Source organism: Dryobates pubescens, chromosome 9, assembly GCF_014839835.1.
Source record: "Dryobates pubescens isolate bDryPub1 chromosome 9, bDryPub1.pri, whole genome shotgun sequence".
In the NCBI taxonomy this organism is placed as follows: Eukaryota; Metazoa; Chordata; class Aves; order Piciformes; family Picidae; genus Dryobates; species Dryobates pubescens.
The window spans coordinates 1,790,046-1,814,577 of NC_071620.1; the positions used below are offsets into that span (position 1 = coordinate 1,790,046).

The following is a 24,532-nucleotide window of genomic DNA, read 5'->3' on the forward strand; positions in this document are numbered from 1 at the left end:
TATGACATGATGTGTGGAAGATGATGAAGATTTGTCCTTTATTAGCCATTTTACATTGGACTATGTACAGAAACACTGCCTACAGCACTGACATCCAACTGGCAGATCTGACTCAGTCAACTGAGTTGGGCTTGACTTCTCTCCAGTTGGGCCTGACTTCTCTCCAACACATTAAAGCTCAGCATTGCAAACTGCCCAGGTGGGTACCTAGGCTGGACCATGAGAAATTACTTTTTGTCACCCTCACAATATGATAAAGGTACGTATATAGTAGATAAATAATATAGCTCTGGGAAGAAACTATATTCTAGTGGGAATCAATTGGGCCTTCTCTTCTATTTTGCATTGAACAGTTGGCAACTCCATTTCCATACCAGCCTGCTTTTCTCATTTTTTTCAACTGACTGCAGGTGAAAAGAGGGGAAATCATGAAATACAGCACCAAACCCCGGAAAGGCAACTGTGAATCGGGACATGACCTCTGCACCTCAGCCAGTGGTTGAGATTTGTAGCTGTAGATGATGATATAGGCTTACTAGATGATATAGGCTTATTAAAATAACAAATAATTTCTATAACATTGAAATCAATACAACCACAATGATAAAAACCCCAAGCCTGGGAGCAGCCCTCTTTTACACCTAATAGGAGAAAAATGTTTTGATTTAAAAAAATAATAAAGCAGCTCATCTTGGATCTTGGTAAGAATATCTGGCAAGTCAGGCATGCAATGGCAAGAATGACATCATCTGTAATCTTTATACACTTTTCTTCAAACAAGGGTAACACAGAAAGGCTATTTTGAGCAGAAGCAGTCGCTGTGTTTGTTTTCCATTAGATATACAATCTAGAATGTCTCCAACAGTTAACTGGCAGTGAACTATATTAAACTCTGTGACAGTTGCATCAGCCCCAGGAACTCACTGCCTGTTCTTGCCGCTCACAATATTTCAGTAAAGCTTCAAAGGAAGAGATAATACTCTGAAAGTCTTGACAGAAGTCAACGTCGTTACTCAAAGCTAGACCCAAAGCAGAGGATCCATATTTACCGAGCATGCTCAGCCTCAGGTGAATACCACATGCTTCTGTGGTGGATTGAGAGAAGGCCCAGCTCTCCCTCCCCCACAGAGAAAGGAACCACAGCTAGCTCAGTCAGAGAAGCGAAGGAATGCTATATTTACAAGCATATATGGAATGCAGGTTATATATACACAATATATACAGTATTTACAATATATATAGAAATGTGCAGCAAAAAAAAATACAGGAACAAAACTCCCTCCTCCAGACAGAGGAGGGTGTCCCCACCCCGTACCCTCTCTCTCCCCCTACTTCCTTTTTTTCCCAAAAAGGGGTTAGAGAGACAGAAAAAGCAGTTACTAAGGAAGAGAGTTCTTATCAGGCTTCAAAGCACATGCAGGGATTAGTTTTGCTTATCTCAAGGTCATTCCAGCTAGTTTGCTCAGAGGCAGACAGGCTGGAAAGGCAGACAGGCTGGAAAGGCAGAACAGGCTGGAACTGAGAAAAATTCCAACTGCACTAAAGCTTAAAGCTGCATTCTACCAATCTACCAATGCAATTCATTTAGAATATCGATGTTTTCATTGTCTTCAGCAAAACATTCAGCCAGAGTGTTCCAACACTGTCCCTTTCTTAAAGGGACAGCCTCAAACAGTCACAGCTTCCAAGCACACTGGATTGATTTCATGGTTTGGGGCTCTCAGTCATGAGATAACACTTGAAAAGTCTGGCCTGTACCACGTGAAATATCAAAGAAAAAAAAAGAACAACAAAAAAAAGGAAACATTGAAAATATGGACTTCAAGACATTGACTATCTTTTCTTACCTCTATTCCTTCCTTGTTTAAGGCATATTCGTCGAAGTTGAGAATCGCAGTCTTGATAGTGCGGGGAGGGGGCAACACAGTCAAGCCAATATTAATAGCGTTGCTTCGTTTTGAATCTAACACAATGATCTCCTGTCGCTTCCCATCTGCAGCAGTTTTCTTGGTAAAGGAGAAAACAAGAATATTATTCCTCCAGCGCGTTTTGTAAAGGAAAAGTCACTCCTTTCACTAACAACTTCCTCTAATCCAGAGTGGTGAACCGAATATAAGCCTAATTCATTTACAGTCATCCAAATCAGCTGAATTCTTCTACCACATCCTTGCAGGTATTGACATTGACCTTATTGTTCTCTACAACTCCCTGAAGGGAGGTTGTAGACAGGTGGGGGTTGGGCTCTTCTCCCAGGCAATCAGCAACAGAACATGAGGACACAGTCTCAAGCTGTGCCAGGAGAAGTTTAGGCTCGAGGGGAGGAAAAAGCTCTTCACAGAAAGAGCAATTGGCCATTGGACTGTGCTGTCCAGGGAGGTGGTGGAGTCACCATCCCTGGAGATGTTCAAAAAAGGACTGGATGTGGCACTTGGAGCCATGGTTTAGTTGTCAGGAGGTGTTAGGTATTAGCTAATAGTTTGGACGTGATGATCTCTGAGGTCTTTTCCAAGCTGGTTGATTCTATGATTCCATGGCATGAGCTGCTGGAATTTAAACAGAGAGTTGAATGCATTCTGAACTTACCCTGCCTTGCTGCTCATGATATGTCTGTCAAGCCCTTCACAGATGAGAAACAATTTCAACCTTTCTTTTTTCAAAGTTTTGAGACTAGACATAATAGTTAGGTCATACTTCCAGTATAAATTACAATAGAAATAATAATAGAAGCACAGAGAACTCACAATATACGCTTTAAATTCCATTCAAGAGAAGATTCAAGTAATTTCTTCCTCTCTCTGCCCATCCTTATAGTGGCAAAATGTGAGCCAACTAGTCAAGGTGACTCACAAACCATTTATATGACATAATGAAGTGTTGAATGTGGTCTTTGCTTTTATGCCCCAGAATGCCTTTTTCTCATTATCCCATGCCAACTACCTATGTTGGGTATCAGGCAGCTGCAAGAGCAGAAGACTCTGCTCCTCATTCACAGGAGTTTTTCTTCCCCCTCCATACACATGAATTTTGGAAACATGTTTTCTGTTTCCCCTTCCTTTGCCCTATCAGAGATGAGCTGAGCACAAGAACATTGGGAGAAGACCGGCACATTGATGCAAGCAAGTGTTGAGGTGTTTTGCTGTATATGAACCTGTGTGCAGGCTGCATTGATGGGACTATCATGTCGAGCCTTTTACCTGGACTATGGTTAGTGGCTCAGGCAGAAGCAGTCTTTGCACAGATGCACCCCAAAGGGGCAAAGAAACTCAACATTCCCTCTTTCCAGCCTGCACGGTGGCAGCCCACACAGCTGTTCAGAACGTGCAATCACCTGTGCTGTCTACAGGAGTAGATCTGGGAGAAGCCCAAGAGGAGTATCTTACTGCCCAACTCTTAATCTGTGTTCAGGATTGCTTTTTGGACCATAAAGCTTTTATTCTCCACTTCCTTTGGGTCTGTGCTGCAGCCACCAAGTCAAAAAAAGACACTACTGCTAGGTCTATGTGCTGGTTCTGTGTTGGAAGATTGTGAGAGTCAGTAAATACGATTTCATGGAAGTACCTCCTCCTGCTGTGGTCATCCCGTAAGAGGAATGCAGTGTATCATTAGAAAGATGCTTTTTTTGCAATAGCTCAGTTCCTTGCCTGCACAGTAAGGAAGAGGCATGCCCACTGGTCCCAGTAGCCTGCATAGCACGTGTGCAGCACAGCAGCCCTTCCATCATACCAGTAGGATTAATGGGGTATGATGCAACTTCTGTGTGCAGAAGAGACTGAAGGCAAGTACAGTTTAAAAGAGTTAGAGAAAAACAAATAGGAAAGTAGTAAGTGTCTTCTTTACACTCAAAAAGAGCAACACTTCTGCAGTAAACAGGACAAATTTTAGGAAAACAAAGATACTATTTGCTTCCAATGTTTGTTCTTTCAAAACTGCTCTCTTCTTAACACCTTTAAGAACACCCCTGAAGCCCTCTCAACCTTTCCCTTCTTTGAATAAGAGAGTCCTCTTTTTGTTAGGGAACTACCTGAAGGATTTGAGATGCAGTTTCTCTTTAAAGCAGTCATTAAATGTATTTGCAGGACCACAGTTAGTGGCCATGACCACATGTAAACAAGTGGAGATCAACAGAGACTGCTTCCTCTTGAGTCTGTATTTCATTAAGCCTTTTTAAAACCACCACTTTTTTACCTTGTTCTTCACAGCACAGAATTACACAGTTCCAAAGAATTTATGCAGAAGGGGAAAAAATGGAGAGAGAGAGTTAAGTTTAGGCTTCCCACATATGGTACAATTAAATGAGCCTCAGATCTGCAACTCTGTTTTTAGGCTTCTGTTAGACAAGAGAGACATGTGATGCTAAGCACTAGGGTGATTTTGATTGCAACAGTGTGATTGCTCCTTAGCAATGAGTTATGAGAGCCAGATGAGAAATCCAGGGTATGTATGCACACAGGTATTTTCCAGAGCTATTACTGCATATGGCGCATAAAATTGTGGGGAAAGTAACTCTTCTTTGGAGAAGAGATTTTTATATACATTCTGGGTACAATGGCTGAGTTACAATGAAATCCTTTCCAAATAAAAGAAAGGATGAAGAAGAGAAAGATTTTATCTCAGCCAGCAGTGTGCCCAATGGCATCCTGGCCTGTATCAGGACCAGTGTGGCCAGCAGGAGCAGGGAAGTCCTTCTGCCCTGTCCTCAGCAGTGGTTAGGCTACACCTTGAGTCCTGTGTCCAGTTCTGGGACCTTCAATTTAAGAAGGACACTGAGACTCTTGGAAGAACAACAACGCTGGGGAGAGGTTGAGGCATAAGCCCTGTGAGGAGAGGCTGAGGGAGCTGGGGTTGCTTAGCCTGGAGATGAGGCGGCTCAGGGGAGACCTTGTTGCTGTCTACAACTCCCTGAAGGGAGGTTGTAGCCAGGTGGGGGTTGGGCTCTTCTCCCAGGCACCCAGCACCAGAACAAGAGGACACAGTCTCAAGCTGTGCCAGGGGAAGTTTAGGCTGGAAGTGAGGAGAAAGTTATTCCCAGAAAGAGTAATTGGCCATTGGAATGTGCTGCCCAGGGAGGTGGTGCAGTCACTGTCCCTGGAGGTGTTCAAAAAAGGATTGGATGTGGCACTTGAAGCCATGGTTTAGTTGTCATGAGGTGTTGGGTGATAGGTTGGACTTGATGGTCTGTGAGGTCTTGTTCAACCTTATGATTCTATGAAAAGACATACCTTAATTTTTTCCTCTTACTAGTCTGTGGGCCCATGATGGATCACTATATGCCATATATTATAGATGGACTGGAAAAATGAGACACATAACAAACTGGAGAGCGAAGGGCTGAACAATGTTTGATTCAGGAGTATCTGCATAATTTCATTGCTCTTTGTTGAAAAATAAACACTTTGAAGTACTCTGCCAAAATACCTGCTTTGTTTGGTGGAGTGAGAAAAGAAGAAACTCTGGGCTGGCATGGAGGGGATACCTGATCACTTTGATTCTATTCACAAACATAATGTTGTGGTCCTGCCTTATAGAAAAAGAACATTCTGCAACTAGGGGTACTCCACCAATTATAATCAGTGTGCAAGTTGTCAGGTGTGGCACACATTTCCTAAAATCAAGAATCTCCCCTCCCAGCTCCATCCTTCCCCCCAAGTCCCAACCTATATCCTACAATTTGAAATCCACTTCTTTGTTTTTGTTTTTTTTTTGGTAGTCTGTTGTATTTAATTAAAAACTTCTCATAAGCCAGGAAGTAGCTGTTTATAGCTGTGTGTTGTGGAAAGCATAGTGAAGGATTAGAAACTGCAGTAAAAAATTGGTTACAGCTGTATGAAAAAGCGTATGCAAAAGATAGAGCCAAGCCCCCCTCCTCCCCTCTGACACTGCTTTTCCTCTCATCTTTCAGGACTGTTCGTTTTCCATGCACCTGCTCCCATCTTTGCTATGAAATCTGGAGATTTGACTCTTGATTTGTTGCTCTGTGCTTTTTTACAGCTGAATCAACTGTGCTGTGAATCAGACTTTATGATATTACAGAATAAACCTGCTTTGGATTGCAGCCATTGGACAGGAGAAACGAGACACAATGGGGAATCTACTCCCTGGAAATAAACCAAGCAGTCTGGAAAATGCGAGAGCTATCCTCATTTGAGTGCAACCTTTGTACCAAATCTCAAGTCTTTTAGGGATTCAGTGGTCTGCCTAATTATTCCCAGTTTCACTTGATCTAAGCATCACAACCTACCCTGGAAGATTTGCCAGGCAGGAGTATGGTTAGACTTCTGCTACGGTACTCCTCAGTCGCCATTGTCTGCTCTACAGAGACAATGAGACTTCTATGTCTGTGTTATGCAATGCGGTGGAAAGAGTGCCAGAAGTATAAGGTCTCACGCAGAGAGCAGTTATTAGTCTCCAAGAGGAAAGCAGTCACCTAAATCATTCCTCAGACTTGCACTAATTTCAAAGAAACAGCCAAAAGCTGTGCTAAAGCATCAGACAGGTTTAGGAAACAAGTGTGAAGGAGGGAAAATATCCAAAGGCAAGTTTGGGAATGTGCAGTGGTGAATAATAGGGTGAAGGACTGGAAAAGTAAATAGGGCAAAATTCCAACATCTTAAAATTTTTGCAGCATTTTGGGTGATAATAAAAGATTAAGAATCAGCCAGACTGGTTTACTACAATACTTGCATTTAGCACAAAGCTAATGTTTGGAAGTGGCAAGTATGTCACCATTCAAATCAAAGAATTGAAGGCTCTCCTTCCTTTCATCCATGACCCATCTGTGGCAGATTTGTGTTTATAGGGAGATGAGGAGTAACAAACCATGACATTGTCACCATTCCTTGCTCAACAGAAAAGGAATTAGAGAATTGAATCTCAGCATTAGCCAAGAGAAGGGTCATCTGAGTGTGTTTTCAGAGCTGCTACACAATTCATTTCAGATCTACACACACAAAAAATTAATCTCTGAACAGCAAAGGGCAGGATCGAAGCAAGATAATCTGTCTATGTATCTGTTGTTTGCTAGGTAGTTAGTGAGGGGCTGGAGTGTTTAAACTGCAGTGTTCCCACTTGGCTGTGAAGATCAAGAACGACTATTAGAAGATTTTGAGTTAGTAATCCAGACAAGTGATCTGGAGAACTTTGACTGTGGGACATCCAGCTGCCACAGATGAAGAGCAAACAATGATAATAACAAACACAATACACACAGAGCAACTTCTGCCAGTAAAATATTCAAGGTGCTGATTAGCTTTGTATGTCACTATGAAACAGTATCATAGAATCATAGAATCAATAAGGTTGGAAGAGACCTCAAAGATCGTCAAGTCCAACCTGTCACCACAGACCTCATGACTAGACCATGGCACCAAGTGCCACATCCAATCCCCTCTTGAACACCTCCAGGAACGGTGACTCCACCACCTCCCTGGGCAGCACATCCCAATGACGAACAACTCTCTCAGTGAAGAACTTTCTCCTCACCTTGAGTCTAAACCTCCCCTGGCACAGCTTGAGACTATGTCCCCTTGTTCTGGTGCTGGTTGCCTGGGAGAAGAGACCAACCCCTTCCTGGCTACAACCTCCCTTCAGGTAGTCGTAGACAGCAACAAGGTCTCCCCTGAGCCTCCTCTTCTCCAGGCCAAACAACCCCAGCTCCCTCAGCCTCTCCTTGTAGGGCTTGTACTCAAGACCTCTCCCCAGCCTTGTTGCCCTTCTCTGGACACATTCAAGAGTCTCAATGTCCTTCTTAAATTTGGGGGCCCAGAACTGGACACAGTAGTCAAGGTGTGGCCTGACCAGTTCTGAGGACAGGGGCACAATGCTCCTGCTAGCCACACTATTCCTGATGTCATGTGCAGTGTGCATTTGTGTGATGTGTATGTGGCACCTATATGACAAGTCAGGAGTGCAGTTAAATGATGAAAGCAGCATGTAAATACCACAAGCACGGAAAAAGCAGTGGGGCTGGTGGTGCAATGATGTGCCACAAGATTTTGCATTTATGGTAAAAACTCCTATAGCAGTTTTAACCTGGAAAAAACCAGGGGTGGAGACAGAGGAAGAGGGGAATGGGATTAGAAACCTCCTCAACTGAAAGCCTGCTGAGTGATAGCATGAAACATTTGGGTGTGATCTTCAGCTCTTGTAATCAAAACTTCTTTTCCCTTGTTTTGAAGATCTTTCTCTCCCAAAGGTGATCCTGCTTTGGCATGGAGGTTGCACTCGATGATCTCTGGAGGTCCCTTCCAACCCCTAACATTCTGTGATTCTCCCTGAAGGATTTAATCTATGGTTTTTCTTACTATATTTTTTTTAGTCAAAATAGCCTAGGAAACCAACAGCATCAGTGTGCCACAAAACCCCCTCAAGCCAGTTCCTTGGAGTGCTGAGATATCCCGATTGGCAGAGGGAAAGCAATGTTATGCTGGAAGCTCATCTTCCATGAAAAGAAGATGGCTTGGAGGTTTTTTTCAGTTAAAGAATAAAAAGCCCAACCACTCTCTGGGCTCAGCCCTCCAGCCAGTTCCTAACCCAGCACAGAGTGTTGCAGTCCAAGCCACGAGCTGACAGCTTAGCCAGCAGTTTGCTGTGGGGGACGGTGTCAAAGGCCTTGCTGAAGTCCAGGTAGACCACATCCACAGCCTGCTCCACATCCACCAGGCAGTCACCTGATCATAGAAGGATATCAGGTTGGAAAGGCAGGACCTGCCCCTCCTAAATTCTAAATCCATGGATTTAGGCATATAGGCATATAGGAAAAATGCTAAAGTGATTTATCTTAAGTAAGAGAGATGGACAAGTTTTACTAGAATTCCTGAAGGGAGGTTGTAGCCAGGTGGGGGTTGCTCTCTTCTCCTAGGCAACCAGCACCAGAACAAGAGGACACAGTCTCAAGCCGCACCAGGGGAGGTTTAGGCTGGAGGTGAGGAGGAAGTTCTTCACTGAGAGAGTTGTTAGCTGTTGGAATGTGCTGCCCAGGGAGGCGGTGGAGTCACTGTCCCTGGAGGTGTTCAAGGGGGGATTGGATGTGGCACTTGGAGTCATGTTTTAGTAGTCATGAGGTGCTGGGTGACAGGTTGATCTCTGAGGTCTTTTCCAACCTTACTGATTCTATGATTCCATCATTCTGTGATTCTACTGGTAAAAAACCCCACTGGTTCCCCAACACTGATGATTCTCCTTAGGAAAAGGTTTACGTAGCAATGTCAAACAAATGTTCAAGCTAATAAAGTTTTTAGTGCTACTTCAAATTCCTACTGAAATGTGACTATAAAAGACTTCCTTTTTTGAGTCTAATGTTAAACAGCCATGTCAACATACTTCATCAATTTATTTTATAACAATACTAAGGAAGAGGGAATCCTAGCTACAGGAGTTCTTTCCTGTGCCAGCTTCTATCCTAACATTTGGATACTCACATTGTACAGATTCAGAATTGTGGCCAACGTGGTGCCCATCCACAAGAAGGGCCACAAGGAGGAGCCAGGGAAGTCCAGGCCTGTCAGCCTGACCTCAGTGCCAGGCAAGATCATGGAACACACAGTGTAATCACACAGCACTTACAGGATGGCCAAGGGATCAGGCCCAGCCAACATGGATTTAGGAAGGGCAGGTCCTGCCTGACCAACCTGATCTCCTTCTATGCCCTGGTGACTGCCTGGTGAACCTGGGGCAGGCTGTGGATGTGGTCTACCTGGACTTCAGCAAGGCTTTTGACACCATCCCCCACAGCAAACTGCTGTCTAAGCTGTCAGCCCCTGGCTTGGACAGCAGAACTCTGAGCTGGGTTAGGAACTGGCTGGAAGGCTGAGCCCAGAGAGTGGTGGTGAAAAGTGCCACATCCAGCTGGCAGCCAGGCACTAGTGGTATCCCCCAGGGATCAGTGCTGGACCCCATCCTGTTCAATACCTTTATTGATGATCTGGACGAGGGGATTGAGTCCATCATCAGTAAGTTTGCAGATGACACCAAGCTGGGGGCAGGAATCTGTTAGAGGGTAGGAGAGCTCTGCAGAGGGACTTTGCCAGGCTGGACAGATTGGCAGAGTCCAAGGGCATGAAACTGAACACATGTAAGTGTTTTGCACATTGGCCACAGCAACCCCATGAAGTGCTACAGGCTGGGGTCAGAGTGGCTGAGAGCAGCCAGGAAGAGAGAGACCTGGGGGTACTGGTTGATAGTAGGCTGAACATGAGCCAGCAGTGTACCCAGGTGGCCAAGAAGGCCAATGGCATCCTGGCCTGCATCAGGAACAGTGTGGCCAGCAGGAGCAGGGAAGTCATTGTGCCCCTGTACTCAGCACTGGGTAGGTCACACCTTGAGTCCTGTGTCCAGTTCTGGGCCCCTCAGTTTAGGAAAGTTGTTGACTTGCTGGAAGGTGTCCAGAGAAGGGCAACAAGGCTGGAGAGAGGCCTTGAGCACAAGCCCTATGAGGAGAGGCTGAGGGAGCTGGGGTTGCTTAGCCTGGAGAAATGGAGGCTCAAGGGAGACCTTCTTGCTGTCTACAATTCCCTGAAGGGAGGTTGTAGCTAGGTGGGGGTTGGTCTCTTCTCCCAGGCAACCAGCACCAGAACAAGAGGATGTAGTCTCAAGCTGTGCCAGGGGAGGTTAAGGCTGGATGTTAGGAAGAAGTTCTTCCCAGAAAGAGATACTGGCCATTGGAATGTGCTGCCCAGGCAGGTGGTGCAGTCACCATCACTAGAAGAGACTGGATGAGGAGCTTTGGTCCATGGTTTAGTTGATCAGATGGCGCTGGGTGAGAGGTTGGACTCGATGATCTCAAAGGTCTTTTCCAACCTGGCTAATTCTGTTCTATTCTATTCTAGAATTTAAAATAGGTCTGATCAACAATATGAAACAAACCCCCACACCCCTGCAGAATTTAGTTGCCAACCTGCTACAGCTAGGAAAGCCATCCTGCAGAATAAAGCAAAGCACACATGCAGGCTCTTTGCAGGAGATCCAGTCTGATATTCTAACCTTTTCACATGCCAATTAGGAAAATGTTAGCAAGTGAAGACCTGTCAAATACAGATGTGAGTCACCATTCTGTGACCTTTTTAAAACCACTGACAGAAAGTATTTCAGATCTCAATACCTAGAATGGCATTCAGCTCCAAACAAGCTAATGTAAAATTTGCTGGTACTCCCCACCTGGAGTGACATCCCCAAACCAGCAGACATGAGACAGGAGAGAAACTTAGCATGTGCACCACCCTAGGCTTATCTCCAGGTTTCAGGCCATGGAATATCTTCCTTCATAGGTCAAGGTTGGAATACATCCAGTAATTTCCACTGCTTTCAGATAAACAACATAAATCATCTAGATCCAAGTCAGAATGAATACCAATACAATAGCAAAAAAACAGCAAGCTGAGTATGAGCTGTACCTTTGTGACAGGCAGTTCCTTGGATTTAGACTCAAAAAGATGCTCCAGTTTGGAAGTGTCCACCTTAATGGGTTCCAGTTTTGACCACAGGAATTCTCTGCAGTGTTTGTTGTTTCTACACTGCCACTCAAACGGTCGTACCTCATTCCAAAACAGACGAATGGTTTTCTTCTTCTTTATAAATGCTGGCTGACCCCTAGCAACCTGGGGTGACCCTAAGCCCTGAGGAGTGCTGAAGAGCGGGGGAGGAGCCAATAAATTAGCAGAGGGTGGAGGTGGAGGCAGACATCCAAACAGTGGGGGAGGTGGTGGTGGAGGCAAACCCAGAAAGGAAGGTGGAGGTGGAGGAGGGGGAGCGAGGGAGTCCCCAGGACCCATATCCATATCCAACACATCTACATCATCCTCCTCCCCCAAGTCTGTGAAATCCATGTCTTTGATTCTAAGTTCTCTAGGATTAGCCATGAGCTGATCCCAGATGTAGTCGGATTCCTTCTTTGGCTGTGCCGGTGTTTTCTCAGGGACCTGTTCACTGATTCCATCCTCAGGCACAGCTGTCCCCTTGACCAGCTCGCCATTGTTGAACTTCTCTGCAAAGGCTTTTACGCTGCCTTGGTTGTCTAAACTGCCAATCTCCATCTTTTTGACACTTTCACCTTTGGCCTGCTTTGTGGCCTGAAGGACAGAGATTCTGCTGGCTAGACTAGTGAGTGACTCTTCACTTTCCTCCGTCTCCTTCTTTTCCTCCTTCGCCTCCAGCTCCTTCTCCTCTTCATCCTTGGGCTTTTTGTTGTGTGCATACAACATGTCCAGCATAAACCGTTTGTTGTTGAGGATGTTGCTGCACTGCTCATTCACACCAGCATCCCGGATGGTCTGCAACCATGGACCTGCAATCACACACACAGGCGGGAAGAGTCAAGGGGAGGGAGCCAGAGCACCAGGAACACTCTTTGACCCGCCAGAAATTGAGACTGGGGGACACATGCACAACTACTCTGACACTGGGCAAACAGTAGCTTTGAAAATGTGGAATTAATATCTAGGCACAATCCTGATGGGCTGGGAGCAATTCTCAGAAACAAAATGGGAGCAGAAAATACCAAGTGCAGCCTGGGAGGGACAATACAACTGTCAAGATTTGAAGGTTCAGATTTCACTTTGCACTACTTACTACTGCAGCTCATTTTATACAGTGCATAAATGCTCATTATCTTCAGTAGATAATGTGGCTTAAATATCATGGCAACGGCACAAAATAGGTGTAATGGGCGGCAAATTCTCCACCCCTGTAGCAGAGGGCACCCAGCCCAAACTACGACAATATGGGCGGCAAATTCTCCACCCCTGTAGCAGAGGGCACCCAGCCCAAACTACGACAATAGGTTATCGCTGTACTTTTCACCTGGCCAGAAATTGGAACCACTCCAGGAAAATTCCTTATAAAAGAGAGATTCCCTCCCTGATGTCCAGGTCAACTTGTAAGTGCTTACTCCTCCTTTTCCTCTTCTTCCCTCCCTGCTGGCTAGTGGAGGAAACCTTTCACATCTGGCTATTATGCATCCTCCTGGCTGGGTACCTGGGCTGTCTTCACAACACAGATTATTTGAATCCCAGAGCAGGCTGCAGAGTAACTCACTGAGTATAACCAGGGGCAAGATTTTAAAGGTTATTTCTAGGAATATGATCATCTTTTCATAAAGTATTTTTGAATGTGCCATTCATTAACCACTGTCACCTTCCCTGTCATACATGGTGGCACTGAAAGCCTAATGGCTTTCTTTCCCCTTTATGATCATTTAACGTGCGCTTGTAAGGAAAGTTCATCTTTCTGAATACAGCTTTGCTCCACAAAAATCTGTAAAATACCATGCTGGAGACAGCACCATAAATCACAACCTATAGTGGCCAACTCACAAAAATAAATGATGTAAGTGTCTCTGACTACATTTCCCTGACTGCTAACAAATGTGATTAAATGCGTCTAAAACTTACGGTGCTTCTTTTTCCAGTGGGCATCAGATAAAGTGATTGCACATAGACAGCACACATGGGATTGCCTGTATGGGATTCCTTCTGTTCCCCACAGTCTTTACAAACTTTATCAACATATTTTTAATATTTTATTTTATTTTATATCTAAAAAGATATTATTTCTCAAGCACATTTTATTTGGACTGCTAACATGCAGTCCTTTGGCCTTCTGTGGCTAAAGAGTTTCTTTTGTAGTTGTCAGTTGTCCTTTCTCTTAAACACCATTTTATCTTTGTTTCTTCACTTATTTTCCCACTTTTCTCAGTACTTCAGAATTTTAAACATCTTCTACAGCTTCCTTCATCACTGGAGTTGCTTGCTTAGTACCACCTCTAGCCTTGTGCTCTGAGAAGGTGTTGCCTTAGTGAGATCCACATCCAGGACTCCACAACTCCCCCCATCCTTTTAAAATAACACTATGTTAAACTACAGAGTGGTTCTCACAGCACAAACTGTGCAGACAGCAATGACTCTAACCTCTCTTCAGATCAGCCTCTAAACCACATTTTAGAATAGAATAAACCAGGTTGGAAGAGACCTTCAAGGTCGTCGCGTCCCACCTATCATCCAACACCACCTAATCAACTAAACCATGCAACCAAGCACCCCATCAAGTCTCCTCCTGAACACCTCCAGTGATGGTGACTCCACCACCTCCCTGGGCAGCCCATTCCAATAGGCAATCACTCTCTCTATGTAGAACTTCTTCCTAACCTCCAGCCTAAACCTCCCCTGCTGCAGATGGAGACTGTGTCCTGTTCTGGTGCTGGTTGCCTGGGAGAAGAGACCAACCTCTGCCTCTCTACAACCTCCCTTAAGATAGTTGTAGAGAGCAATAAGGTCACCCCTGAGTCTCCTCTTCTCCAGGCAAAGCAACCCCGACCAGAGGTTTAACCTCAGACAAAAGACTTTTATTTTCAGCAATGGATACAATCTCCAAAACTGTTTCCTTCTGCTTTCCTGCAGAAAGCTTGGTTGCTGCAACCAGCTGTTCCTTTTTCCTCAGATTTTATCCATGAGACTGCTTTCTCACCAAGTTCTGTCACCTGAGATAAATGCTTAGATTTGTTTCTGAGGTGGTTTCACTAGAGCAGACAATTCCTTTCACAGATTTTACCCAGCTGAGCCCTCACAGAGGATTTTGCCCTACTCCCAGCCTTTCCTTCAAAGTTTTTCAAGTCTGCTCCCAGGATTCCTCCTGCAAATCTCTAATGACCTTCCCACTCTCAGTTGCACCACCTGGGATTCTCCAGGATTTAATCCCTTTGCAAAACTGCTCACCAAAATTCCTGCAGACACAGTATCTAATCTGGGCTCCCCAAGTCTGCCTCCACCTGCCCTAGCAGATAAACAGTAGCTGCTGTAAGATTCTTGCTACCTTGGTGTCATCTGTCCTCCTTTCCACAGGTAATGCTTTGAAATATTGAAGAAACAAGACTTGTTTGGTGCCAGAATCAGTGGAGTGGCTAATGAAGGAGGAACCAGGACCTAGAGCTTTATTCCTTTGTCCTTAATGTACTCAGCACTGGTTAGGCCACACCTTGAGTACTGCATCCAGTTCTGGGATCCTCAATTTAAGAAGGCCATTGAGACTCTTGAATATGTCCAGAGAAGGGCAATGAGGCTGCGGAGAGGCCTCAAGCACAAGCCCTGTGAGGAGAGGCTGAGGGAGCTGGGGTTGCTTAGCCTGGAGAAGAGGAGGCTCAGGGGAGACCTTGCTCTCTACAACTCCCTGAAGGGAGGTTGTAGACAGGCAGAGGTTGGTCTCTTCTCCCAGGCAACCAGCATCAGAATAAGAGGACACAGTCTCAAGCTGTGCCAGGGGAGGTTTAGGCTGGAGGTGAGAAGAAAGTTCTTCCCAGAAAGAGTAATTGGCCATTGGGATGTGCTGCCCAGGGAGGTGGTGGAGTCACCATCACTAGAGGTGTTCAAAAACGGATTGGATGTGGCACTTGGTGCCATGGTTTAGTTAATCAGGACATGTTGGGTGACAGGTTGGACTTGATGATCTCTGAGGTCTTTTCCAAACTTACTGATTCTATGATTCTAATGCATCTGGGCAGAACCAATGGACCACTTCACAAAGGATAAACTGCTTGTTGGGAACATAACAACCGCTGGAGGAAGGGCTCTCAATTGCTTTATGGATCTCCTCACCTACTATAGAACAAAGAACTCACTCCATGAGACTTCCCACATAGCTCAACCTAACCCATGTTTACTCTGCTGCTAATGCAGGTCAATTATAAGATGTTGATTTTTGGATACCAGGGTTCATTTAACTGGAGCAGTAACAGGTGGTCCTGCAACCTGTTCTCCCTTCCTTACCCTTGGACTCTCTTGGACTATGCCACAGTGTAGCAATATCCTTCATTTGTCGTGTCTCCCTATGTATCCATCTACATTCCCAAACCAGGGAAATTCCTTAAGAGCACAGCTGCATTTCAAGTAACTCAGTCTTGATGCTGGTTGAAAGGAAGAAAGCTCTCAACTTTAGAAAAAAGTTTAAAAATGCTTCACAGAAGAAAACAAGAAAGAAAAAGTAAAAACTGATGGGGCTTAAATAGAACCAGAACAGCCTGAGAGCTGATCTCTGGGAGGCAATCTTTGTCATGCAGAGTTAGCCCTTGCCTGTCAGGAAAGAGCAAGACTATTTCATGCTGTGAAGCAATTATTGTTCTCTTATCTAGAATTTAGGAGACTTACCACACTCCACTGTCCAAGAAAACTTAGGAACCAAATACCCTAACTACATTACATTCCTTTACTTCCCTATAAAAAAGAGGAAGAGTCAAAGGTCAAAATCTGTCTTTCACTCCCTCCCTGCCTAGGCTGCATGACATGATTTGCTTGTCACTGTCTCTCTAGGAAGAAGAGATTCTTAAAGTGCTTTCCAGGCTGGCCCTTTACAGGTGCCTGGTGGCATATCTGACGAGAACTATTGGTTACTACAGAACGTGTATTCTCCAGGCAAGGTTTATTTCATGTCCCTCCTCTACACAGCTTAATACGGCCACAGTTCTGACCTATTTTTAGCAGCTCCTATGTATCTTTCACTGCTTTTTTGAAGCCTTACCAAGACAGAAGAACTGGAGAGAAGGAACAAACATTCCAGCCAACATTGCTCTTCCTCTAAAAGGCTGAGAAAAAGTATCTGGAATCTCATCACAGATCATGTCAACATGGCCCCTCATTGTTTTATGTGCAGAAAGTCCAAACAAGTTATCTGGGAGCTAGAGGTGCAAGTCGCTGCAACATGGTGATTCGATAGTTAATATATTGATCTTAGGGGAAGAAACTGGTCTCAGATCAAAGGAAACCTCATTTTGTCAAGGCCTCACTATTCCTCAAACCTTAGCCAAGTCTGTGGATCTCCAAGGAGAGAGTAGACCAGACTGGGCCATGGTGAAGGAAGTCTTAAATAGGCCAAAGGGTTTGTTAGTTAATTAACACAGAAAGAGATCTGCTAATTTAACTTTTCCATTTTTTCCTCGCCAGAAACTCTTCATTATTGAAAAAGCTGAACTTTACCAGTTTCATTGTCACTGGTTAACTTGTCCTCTCTCTCTTCCCTCTCTAAAGTGCTGCTTGCTGAGGATATGCTGGATGCAGAGCAGTTGTCTTTTTCATTCACTTCCTCATTCTGCCTTTCTTTTTCACTGAGTATTGCACTTTCTTCTGGCTCTCTCTCTGGTCCTTGTTTCACCTCACTCTCTGGTCCCACCTCTGTAGCCTCTATTTCCTTGGTTGTCTCCGCTCCCTGCTCGGCCTCAGCCTCCTGCTCTGGTTCTGGTTCTGTCTCTGGTTCGGGTTCACTGGCACTCGCTGGTGGAGAGAACAACGGGAGAGAGACATTCACTGAACAATGGAGTCACGGCAGGCTTCGTCCTCTAAACAAGAGCAACGTGAAAGCTGTACAAGTGCCTTATGGAAAGAAAATAAAAAGCAAGTCCATGGCATTCTGAACATTAGGAGGAACAGACTGCTGAATGTTCTGCACCACCAGCATGGCTCATGAGAAGGGCCTGGCACACCCCCTGGTCTGATGTCTGGAGCCAGCCCATTGTTCTTATCCGTATTTCCACAGCTAGAGTGTTGGACTTGCACAAGGACTTGAAGGAACCAGCAGAAAATGGGCATCCCTCCTCAGTGTGACATTGACAAGGCAGTGCCTAGACAGAGCCAGGAAGGAAGAGATCTTTTATAAAGCAAGAAGCAGGGAGAGACTGATACTTTTGGCTGAATTTTCTTTGGGTTCTGGAAGGACGAGGAACACTTCGACAAACAAAAAAAAAATACAAGTGTTAGATTAATTACCACAGTTGAATGGCACAGTCTGGAAATGACACTGGCACACATTTGGCTGACAAAGAAACATTTTTTTTTCATGCATATTTACTTCAGAATAGCCACAGTAAAACTGAACATAGTGTCCAGCTGCTTGGCATATGGCACAAATGTAGTTTCCAACTGGTTGGCAGATGGCATTTCTATGGACTGGCACACAGCAGGCGCTGTTGACAGTACTCTTGGTTTCTTCTCCCCTGCTTTATCACTGACAGTAAAATGAATACATTCACCTTGAGGACTTTTGCTTGTAGCTGCAGATTTTCACATGCAAATATTCTCTGCATGCTACAAAGAAACTGAAGAGCATCCACACACATCCACAGCAAGCAGCTCAACATTTTCTGCAAACTGAACTGGCATGCAAGGGTGATAAAAATGGCCATGCATGTTAGCTCTGCATACTTCCAAGTTCCCCCTGTACCACCTCATGTGTTGGGTGGCTGAACTGCAATGACCAAGTCATACTTCTTTTTTCCTCTCTTAACTGTTTTTCATTACAATATTGCAAAAGAGCCTTCTTGTCATGGTCTTTGAATCACATGATATAGGAGAGATTCTTCAAGAACTACACGAACCTTTGAAGGAAAAAATGTGGAGCACATTGCAATGCAATCAAAACATTTCAGTCCTCTAGGGAGCAGGTAAACAGATTTATCCTGAGACACCATAAGCCAAAATGATGAAGGTCATAAAATTTTCCTAAGACTGCTTCATGCTGAGTGCCTATCCTGCGTTCTGAGGCACTCCCACTAATTTTTAGTGGGACTGCCAGCAGTGCTCGTGCCTACCTGTACATTTTAAAACTAGCTTTCAGTAATGCATCTTAAGGACAACACTATTCCACCTCACACTACAGCAGGCTGCTCACAGCCACATCCAGCCTGGCCTTCAAAACCTCCAGGCATGAGGCTTCCACCACCTCCCTGGGCAACCTGTGCCAGTGTCTCACCACCCTCATGGGGAAGAACTTCTTCCTAACTTCCAATCTGACTCTACCATTCTAGTTTTATTACATTCCCCCCAGTCCTATCACTCCCTGACACCCCAGCTTTCTTGTAGCCCCCTTCAGATACTGGAAGGCCACAAGAAGGTCTCCTTGGAGCCTTCTCTTCTCCAGACTGAACAGCCTCTTCTACACAAAGAGCATCTTGTCAGCTCTAAAGGTATCTTACATATGACAGTAGCCTGGGCACTGTCTATGAGGGAATCAAAATCACAGGGAGCAGAAGTTTTACTTGCAATTGGATTAATCAGGAGAAAGAAAACAGAATGTGGGTTATGGACTAATTCTTTTGTCATATGCCCCCTTCTTTTTCTGCCAGAACTTAATCCCTACAAATGTCTTATTGGGAAGAAGATGCAAAGACCTCTCAGAAGAATGAAATCTCCCAAAGAAACTTTATAACCTCATCACTAAAAGAAATGGTAGGAGAACACTCACATAAAGCCCTAGCAACCTGATCTGCTATGATCTGATCACATGTTGGCGTCAGTCCTCTTTTGAATGAGAGGTTAGAGAAGCTGCTCCCTTCTGAAAAATGTAGCTACAAGCTTATGATGCTATACATGGACATGGAGGGAAACAACTTTTCTTTTGATATTCACCTACAACCAAACTCTGTTGTATCTGTAGTACCTGCTGATAATTCCTCAACCCTCCAGTCCTATAAGCCCTGAGAGAATAAATATCCCTTCAGGCCTACATCTAATCCCCTGACAGGGCAACAGAATATGCAGCTCAGCTTCATCTACTTTCTCTGCTCTCTACTTGGAGCTAGGAGATGCATACACTAAGCATCTCTTGAGGATGCATACAGTAAGTCTGTATCTCCCTATGACCTCTTGATTCAATTGTTCAGGCATCTGTTACCTCCCTTTAGCATGGAATTCCTCTTGCTGTGAATTCTGCAAGGACTTTCTCTGCCTCCACCCCAAATTTCTTCCTGTTCTTTGTGATGGCAATAACCAGCACAGAGATCACCAGCATGGAACTGGTTCTTACTTCGTCAAGTCAGAAATGATCTCTCTTTGTTGTCCCCCTCCAGTCTCCCCTCTACCTTTGGGTACCATGGTTCCTTTGGCTCTACAACTAGGGCTGCAATGGCCTCACTGTGCTCTCAAGCTCTGGTGCTTCTCCATCTGCCCAGATGCTTTCACCAGGCATACTTCAGGCAGTATTTGAACCTTGCTCAGCCACTAGTATGTTCAGAAGGTTTCCTATGCCCACAATGTGCTTTTGGGTTGGCCTGCTTACTTCCTGAAGTGCTAAAAAAGCTCCTCCTCTCCAAGAAGGGTTCATCTCCAGTTCCTTTGTGGATTGATTTCAGAGATGTCTTGGCTGTTGCTGCTTTCCTTTACTGCACATGTACACTTCATAAAATATTGTCCAATGAAATGACAAAAGAGGAAGAAGCTGCTCTGCTGTAGTTATGGGACTCTGAATTGCTCTGAATTTCCTCTAAATGCCATGCCTCAAGTTTTACAAGAGTCCATCTTACAAGATTACTTTAGTGGAATGAATTGCTTTATGTGAGAAAACACTTCTGCTCAATATGTTGGGTAACGATACCGAGACATTGCACAGCGTGGGACAAAGTTCCACAGACAAAATCCATTTCCTTAAGTGCAGCAGATACTGGATGAACAAAGTATACCTCAAAACAAATAGCAAAACCCTGATCTGACTCTGAAAATCACAAACTGTTTTGCTAGTGGAAGAACATGCTTCCCATTTGAATTCTGCAGACAAACATCACATATCCATTAGCAACATTCCTGCAGTCTATGAGGGTCCTAGGGACAGAACCATGGTAGTGTTTTCCTCCTGCAGTTTCATTTTTGATTGTAAAAAACATGTAACTGCTTGGGGGTTGCAAGTAACCTGGGTTCTATCCCTGGCTCTACTTCATCCTTCCTAAAACTGGCTTAGAGCAAGTCAGTGCCTCAGTTTGCTAAGTGGGATCTACAACATTTCCCAAGGATGGTAAAATTTGAGATTTTGTTTTAATTCATTCTGGAGACTAATGAACTCACAAAACAGTTTAGATAGAGACTATGGCACAAACGTTTATAACTAAGCCTTGCAACAGTTAGCTGGTATCCAATCATCTGGCTTCCTCCAGGTGAGAGAGCCTGCCCTGCCACATGCTCATTACTTCCTTTGACCTTTTCAGTCCTTTTGGCAGGCCTGAACCAGCAGCCCTTCTTCATGCACAGCTCCTGACGAAGCACAATCACAGAATCACCCAGCTTGGAAGAGACCTCTAAAGCCCACCCGGTCCAACCCCCTGCAGGGAGCAGGGGCATCCTCAACTGGATCAGGCTGCCCAGAGCCCTGCCAAGCCCCACCCCAGGGATGGGGCCTCAACCACCTCTCTGGGCAACCTGTTTCAGTGCTCTCCAGCCTTCTTGTAGCCCCTTCAGATACTGGAAGGTGGCAATTAAGTTTCCCCAGAGCCTTCTCTTCTGCAGGATGAACATCCCCAGCACCCTCAGCCTGTCCTCATAGGAGAGGTGCTCCAGCCCCCTGATAATTTTCATGGCCCTCCTCTGGGCCCACTCCATCAGGTCCATGTCCTTCCTGCACTGAGGGCCCCAGTCCTGAATGCAGTACTCCAGGTGTGGTCTTACCAGAGCAGAGTGGCAGAATCTCCTCTCTGGATCTGCTGGCCATGCTTGTTTTGACACAGCCACAGATGTGATTTGCCTTCTGGGCTGCAAGCGCACACCCCAAGTCCTTTTCCTCAGGGCTGCTTTCTATCACTTCCTCCCCCAGCCTGGCCCAGGTGCAGAACCCTGCACTTGCTCTTGTTGAACCTCATGAGGTTCACCTGGGCCACCTCTCCAGCCTGTTCAGGTCCATCTGGATGCCATCCTGTCCCTCTGGGTATCACCAGCACCACTCAGCTGCAGACCTGCTGTCTATAGCATTGATAAAAATATGAAATGGTACAGGTCCCAGTATGGACCTCTGAGGGACACCACTGTCACTGCTCTCCATCTGGACCTTGAGCCATTGACTACTGCCCCATATCTCTCCATCTTGGTGAGTAGGATGTTGTGTCAAAGGCCTTGCAGAAGTCCAGCTAGATCACATCCACAGGTCTTCCCATGTCCACTGATGCAGTCACTCTGCTGTAAGAAGCAAGGCTTCAGGCCCTGGTCTGGTGCTGTCTTGCCCATCTGCCTGCAGCTGCCCTTGGCTGGAAGCTCACACTGCCCCGTGGATATATTCTATCCTTGCACTCAATTTGTCAGGCCTGCAGATGCTGCCCTCTGATGCCTGCTGCTGTTGTCACAAGTTGGATGTCCTGCTTACCCACGTGTTGATAGCTTTGACACACTCTGGCTGCCTGAAGCTGCCCTGTGCACCTGCTCTAAATGTATTCTCCAAATGGACTGTGCTGCTCCATTTCAGGCAGCAAAGTTTTTACTTTTTTTTATGCTTCCAGGAAAATATGTTAAAATAATCATCATAAAAGAGGTACTTGCTCCCTGAATGGTGGAAAAACCCAGATTATTTGCTCTAAAAGCAATATTGCACTAGGGGGAAAAAAAAAAACCACCAAAACAAAGCCTTTGGATGTTTCTGAATATCAGTGTTTAAATTGAAATGATTCCACTGAGACTTTTTTAAGGTGCCAGGCAAGGAAACTGGGAGTATAATTGTGAAAATAGATAAACCTAAATGAAATGAACTTCACCTACTTAGAATGGTGAGGATAAAGGTATAAAACAGTCAGTATTTGTAACTTTTTTCTCAAATTTCCTTGCTTCATAGCATGCTACCAGCCACAGTACTCAAGAAAACCAAGCAGTGCGAGTTACAAATGCATTAGTCACCAACAGCCTGTAGGAAGAAATGCAATAAAATAAAACAAACTGTGGCAATAATTCATCCTCAACATGCATTCTAGCTCCCAATGTTAATACAACATCATGTGGTACACATAGAAAACTCTGTGGTGGGCGGTTTCCTGGGGGCTGAAGGAGAGGTGCATGATGCAAGTAGCAGAACGATGTGCACATGCAAAAAATATTGCTCTGTACACCAATAAATTATGACAGCAAACCAACCATGCAAATGTCAATTACACCCTTCCATTTCACTCATTTTCTATGACCTCTTTTAAGTTCTTTACTACTTGTAGTGCAATTTTAAGAGTTTTTGGTGGTGTTAAAAATAACCAAGACACCCTCCCTGCCTTCAGTTCAAGACCTTTTCTGTTTGTCCCATTTAGGCTGTGCTCTGCTGGAAGATTATTATAAACTTGGCATTCATCTGTTGCATTTCTTTCAGAGACTCCACATAAGCAAAATCTGTTGGCAGGAATACTGTTGGTTTAGCATTCAGTAACTTCTAATATACAAGGAACATGACACTAAAATTAAGACCCTCTGTATGCTGTTTTCCAGTTATTCCATTCTAATAGCAACAGACAATGACAGTATAAATCACAGCATTACCAGTGCATTTTTTTTTTGCTTGAATAGACTAGAAGACTTCCAAATCTATGCAAAACAAGGAAGAAATTTAGGAAGACAGCATGAAACAATAGAATAAGACCCTTTACTTTGTCATCTCAGAGGTTATATTCCTGCACTCATGCATCAAAAACTACTTCTAGCCTGAGAAAAACTGATAAAACCACCATTCTTCCCCCTGCCCTCGTTCCTACTTACCTTCTGAGGGCTGAGTGGTCCCAAAAGGAGTGGTTGGGGTCTTCAGCTCTTCCTGCGACTCTGTGGATGCTGGACTGACGCACTTGGGTACAGGTGAGGATGGGGCTGAAGGAGATCTCAGGTTCAGGGATAGCTCACTTCTGCCTCGGCTTAGGCTTCGACTCTTCAGCTCCTTCTCATGCTCTTCTGCTGCCAACCTCTCCAAATATTTGTATCTGAAAGTTAAATTCCAGAGGATTTCCGTAAAGAAAAAGAAGTCTGTGGCTGATGCTTGTTTCTGGACGAAACACCTGCAGAGAATGAGCTGACTTCCCGACATGCAGGGGAGAGCCCTGAACTGCCTGCCTGCTCGGTCTGCCAACAGACGCACGCCAAGGCAAAGACTACTGCCCTGAAAAATGTTACACCGCTCATGACAAAGCAAAAGCAGAACCCAGCAGAGTTAATCAATCTTTAGATACAGTATTGTGCCTGCATAGTCCTTCTCCTTTTGGAAGCATTTGCCTGTCCTCCTTTTCACTCTCCTCCTTCACCTCCTCCTCCTCCCCCCAGCCCTCCCTCTCACAAAACTGAAACAGGAGGGGAAAAACCAAGCAAACAGTCCTCTCTGCCCCCAACAACCATCCAAAGGCAGAGCCTCTGAATACTGATGCAAATAGCTGAGTCCTGACACTTGCTGCAAGGACAGGAAAATGCAGCAGGGAAAAAGAAGATCTCCCTGAAAACGATACCAATAATAAATGTCTGGATCGACTATCTAAAGTCTCTGAACCTGCTTCTATTTGCTGTGAGAGCAAAGCACTGGAATTCACTTTGTTCTCTGCAGAGGCTGCAATGGAAAAGTTTTCTTTTTTTTTTTTTTAATTCTAAAAAATTTCTCTGCCGGACTCAGCCACCCAATAGCTTGGGCCTGACGTCACATGTAGTTTATTCATCAAAGTCACTTTAAAAGAACAAAGATACATCTGTTTTGCATTTGGGGCAGCCAGAACTCACTAACTGTTTATTAAGACCAGCTACCAACCATATTCTTCATACTGTGCTTTATACATGTCAACCAAAATAACTTTGAAATACGT

General features: G+C 44.8%; 1 protein-coding gene across 1 annotated transcript in view; it reads right to left on the reverse strand.

Annotated features, from left to right (window-relative positions):
- Positions 1-24,532, reverse strand: part of FHOD3 (formin homology 2 domain containing 3) — a 474,874-nt gene that overhangs the window by 73,919 nt on the left and 376,423 nt on the right. The window contains exons 16-19 of the mRNA XM_054163992.1: positions 23,454-23,668; positions 16,953-17,246; positions 11,388-12,277; positions 1,848-2,006 (exon numbers count right to left, since the gene is read on the reverse strand). Coding sequence (XP_054019967.1) covers positions 1,848-2,006; positions 11,388-12,277; positions 16,953-17,246; positions 23,454-23,668 — 1,558 coding nt within the window. The remainder of the gene's footprint in view (positions 1-1,847; positions 2,007-11,387; positions 12,278-16,952; positions 17,247-23,453; positions 23,669-24,532) is intronic.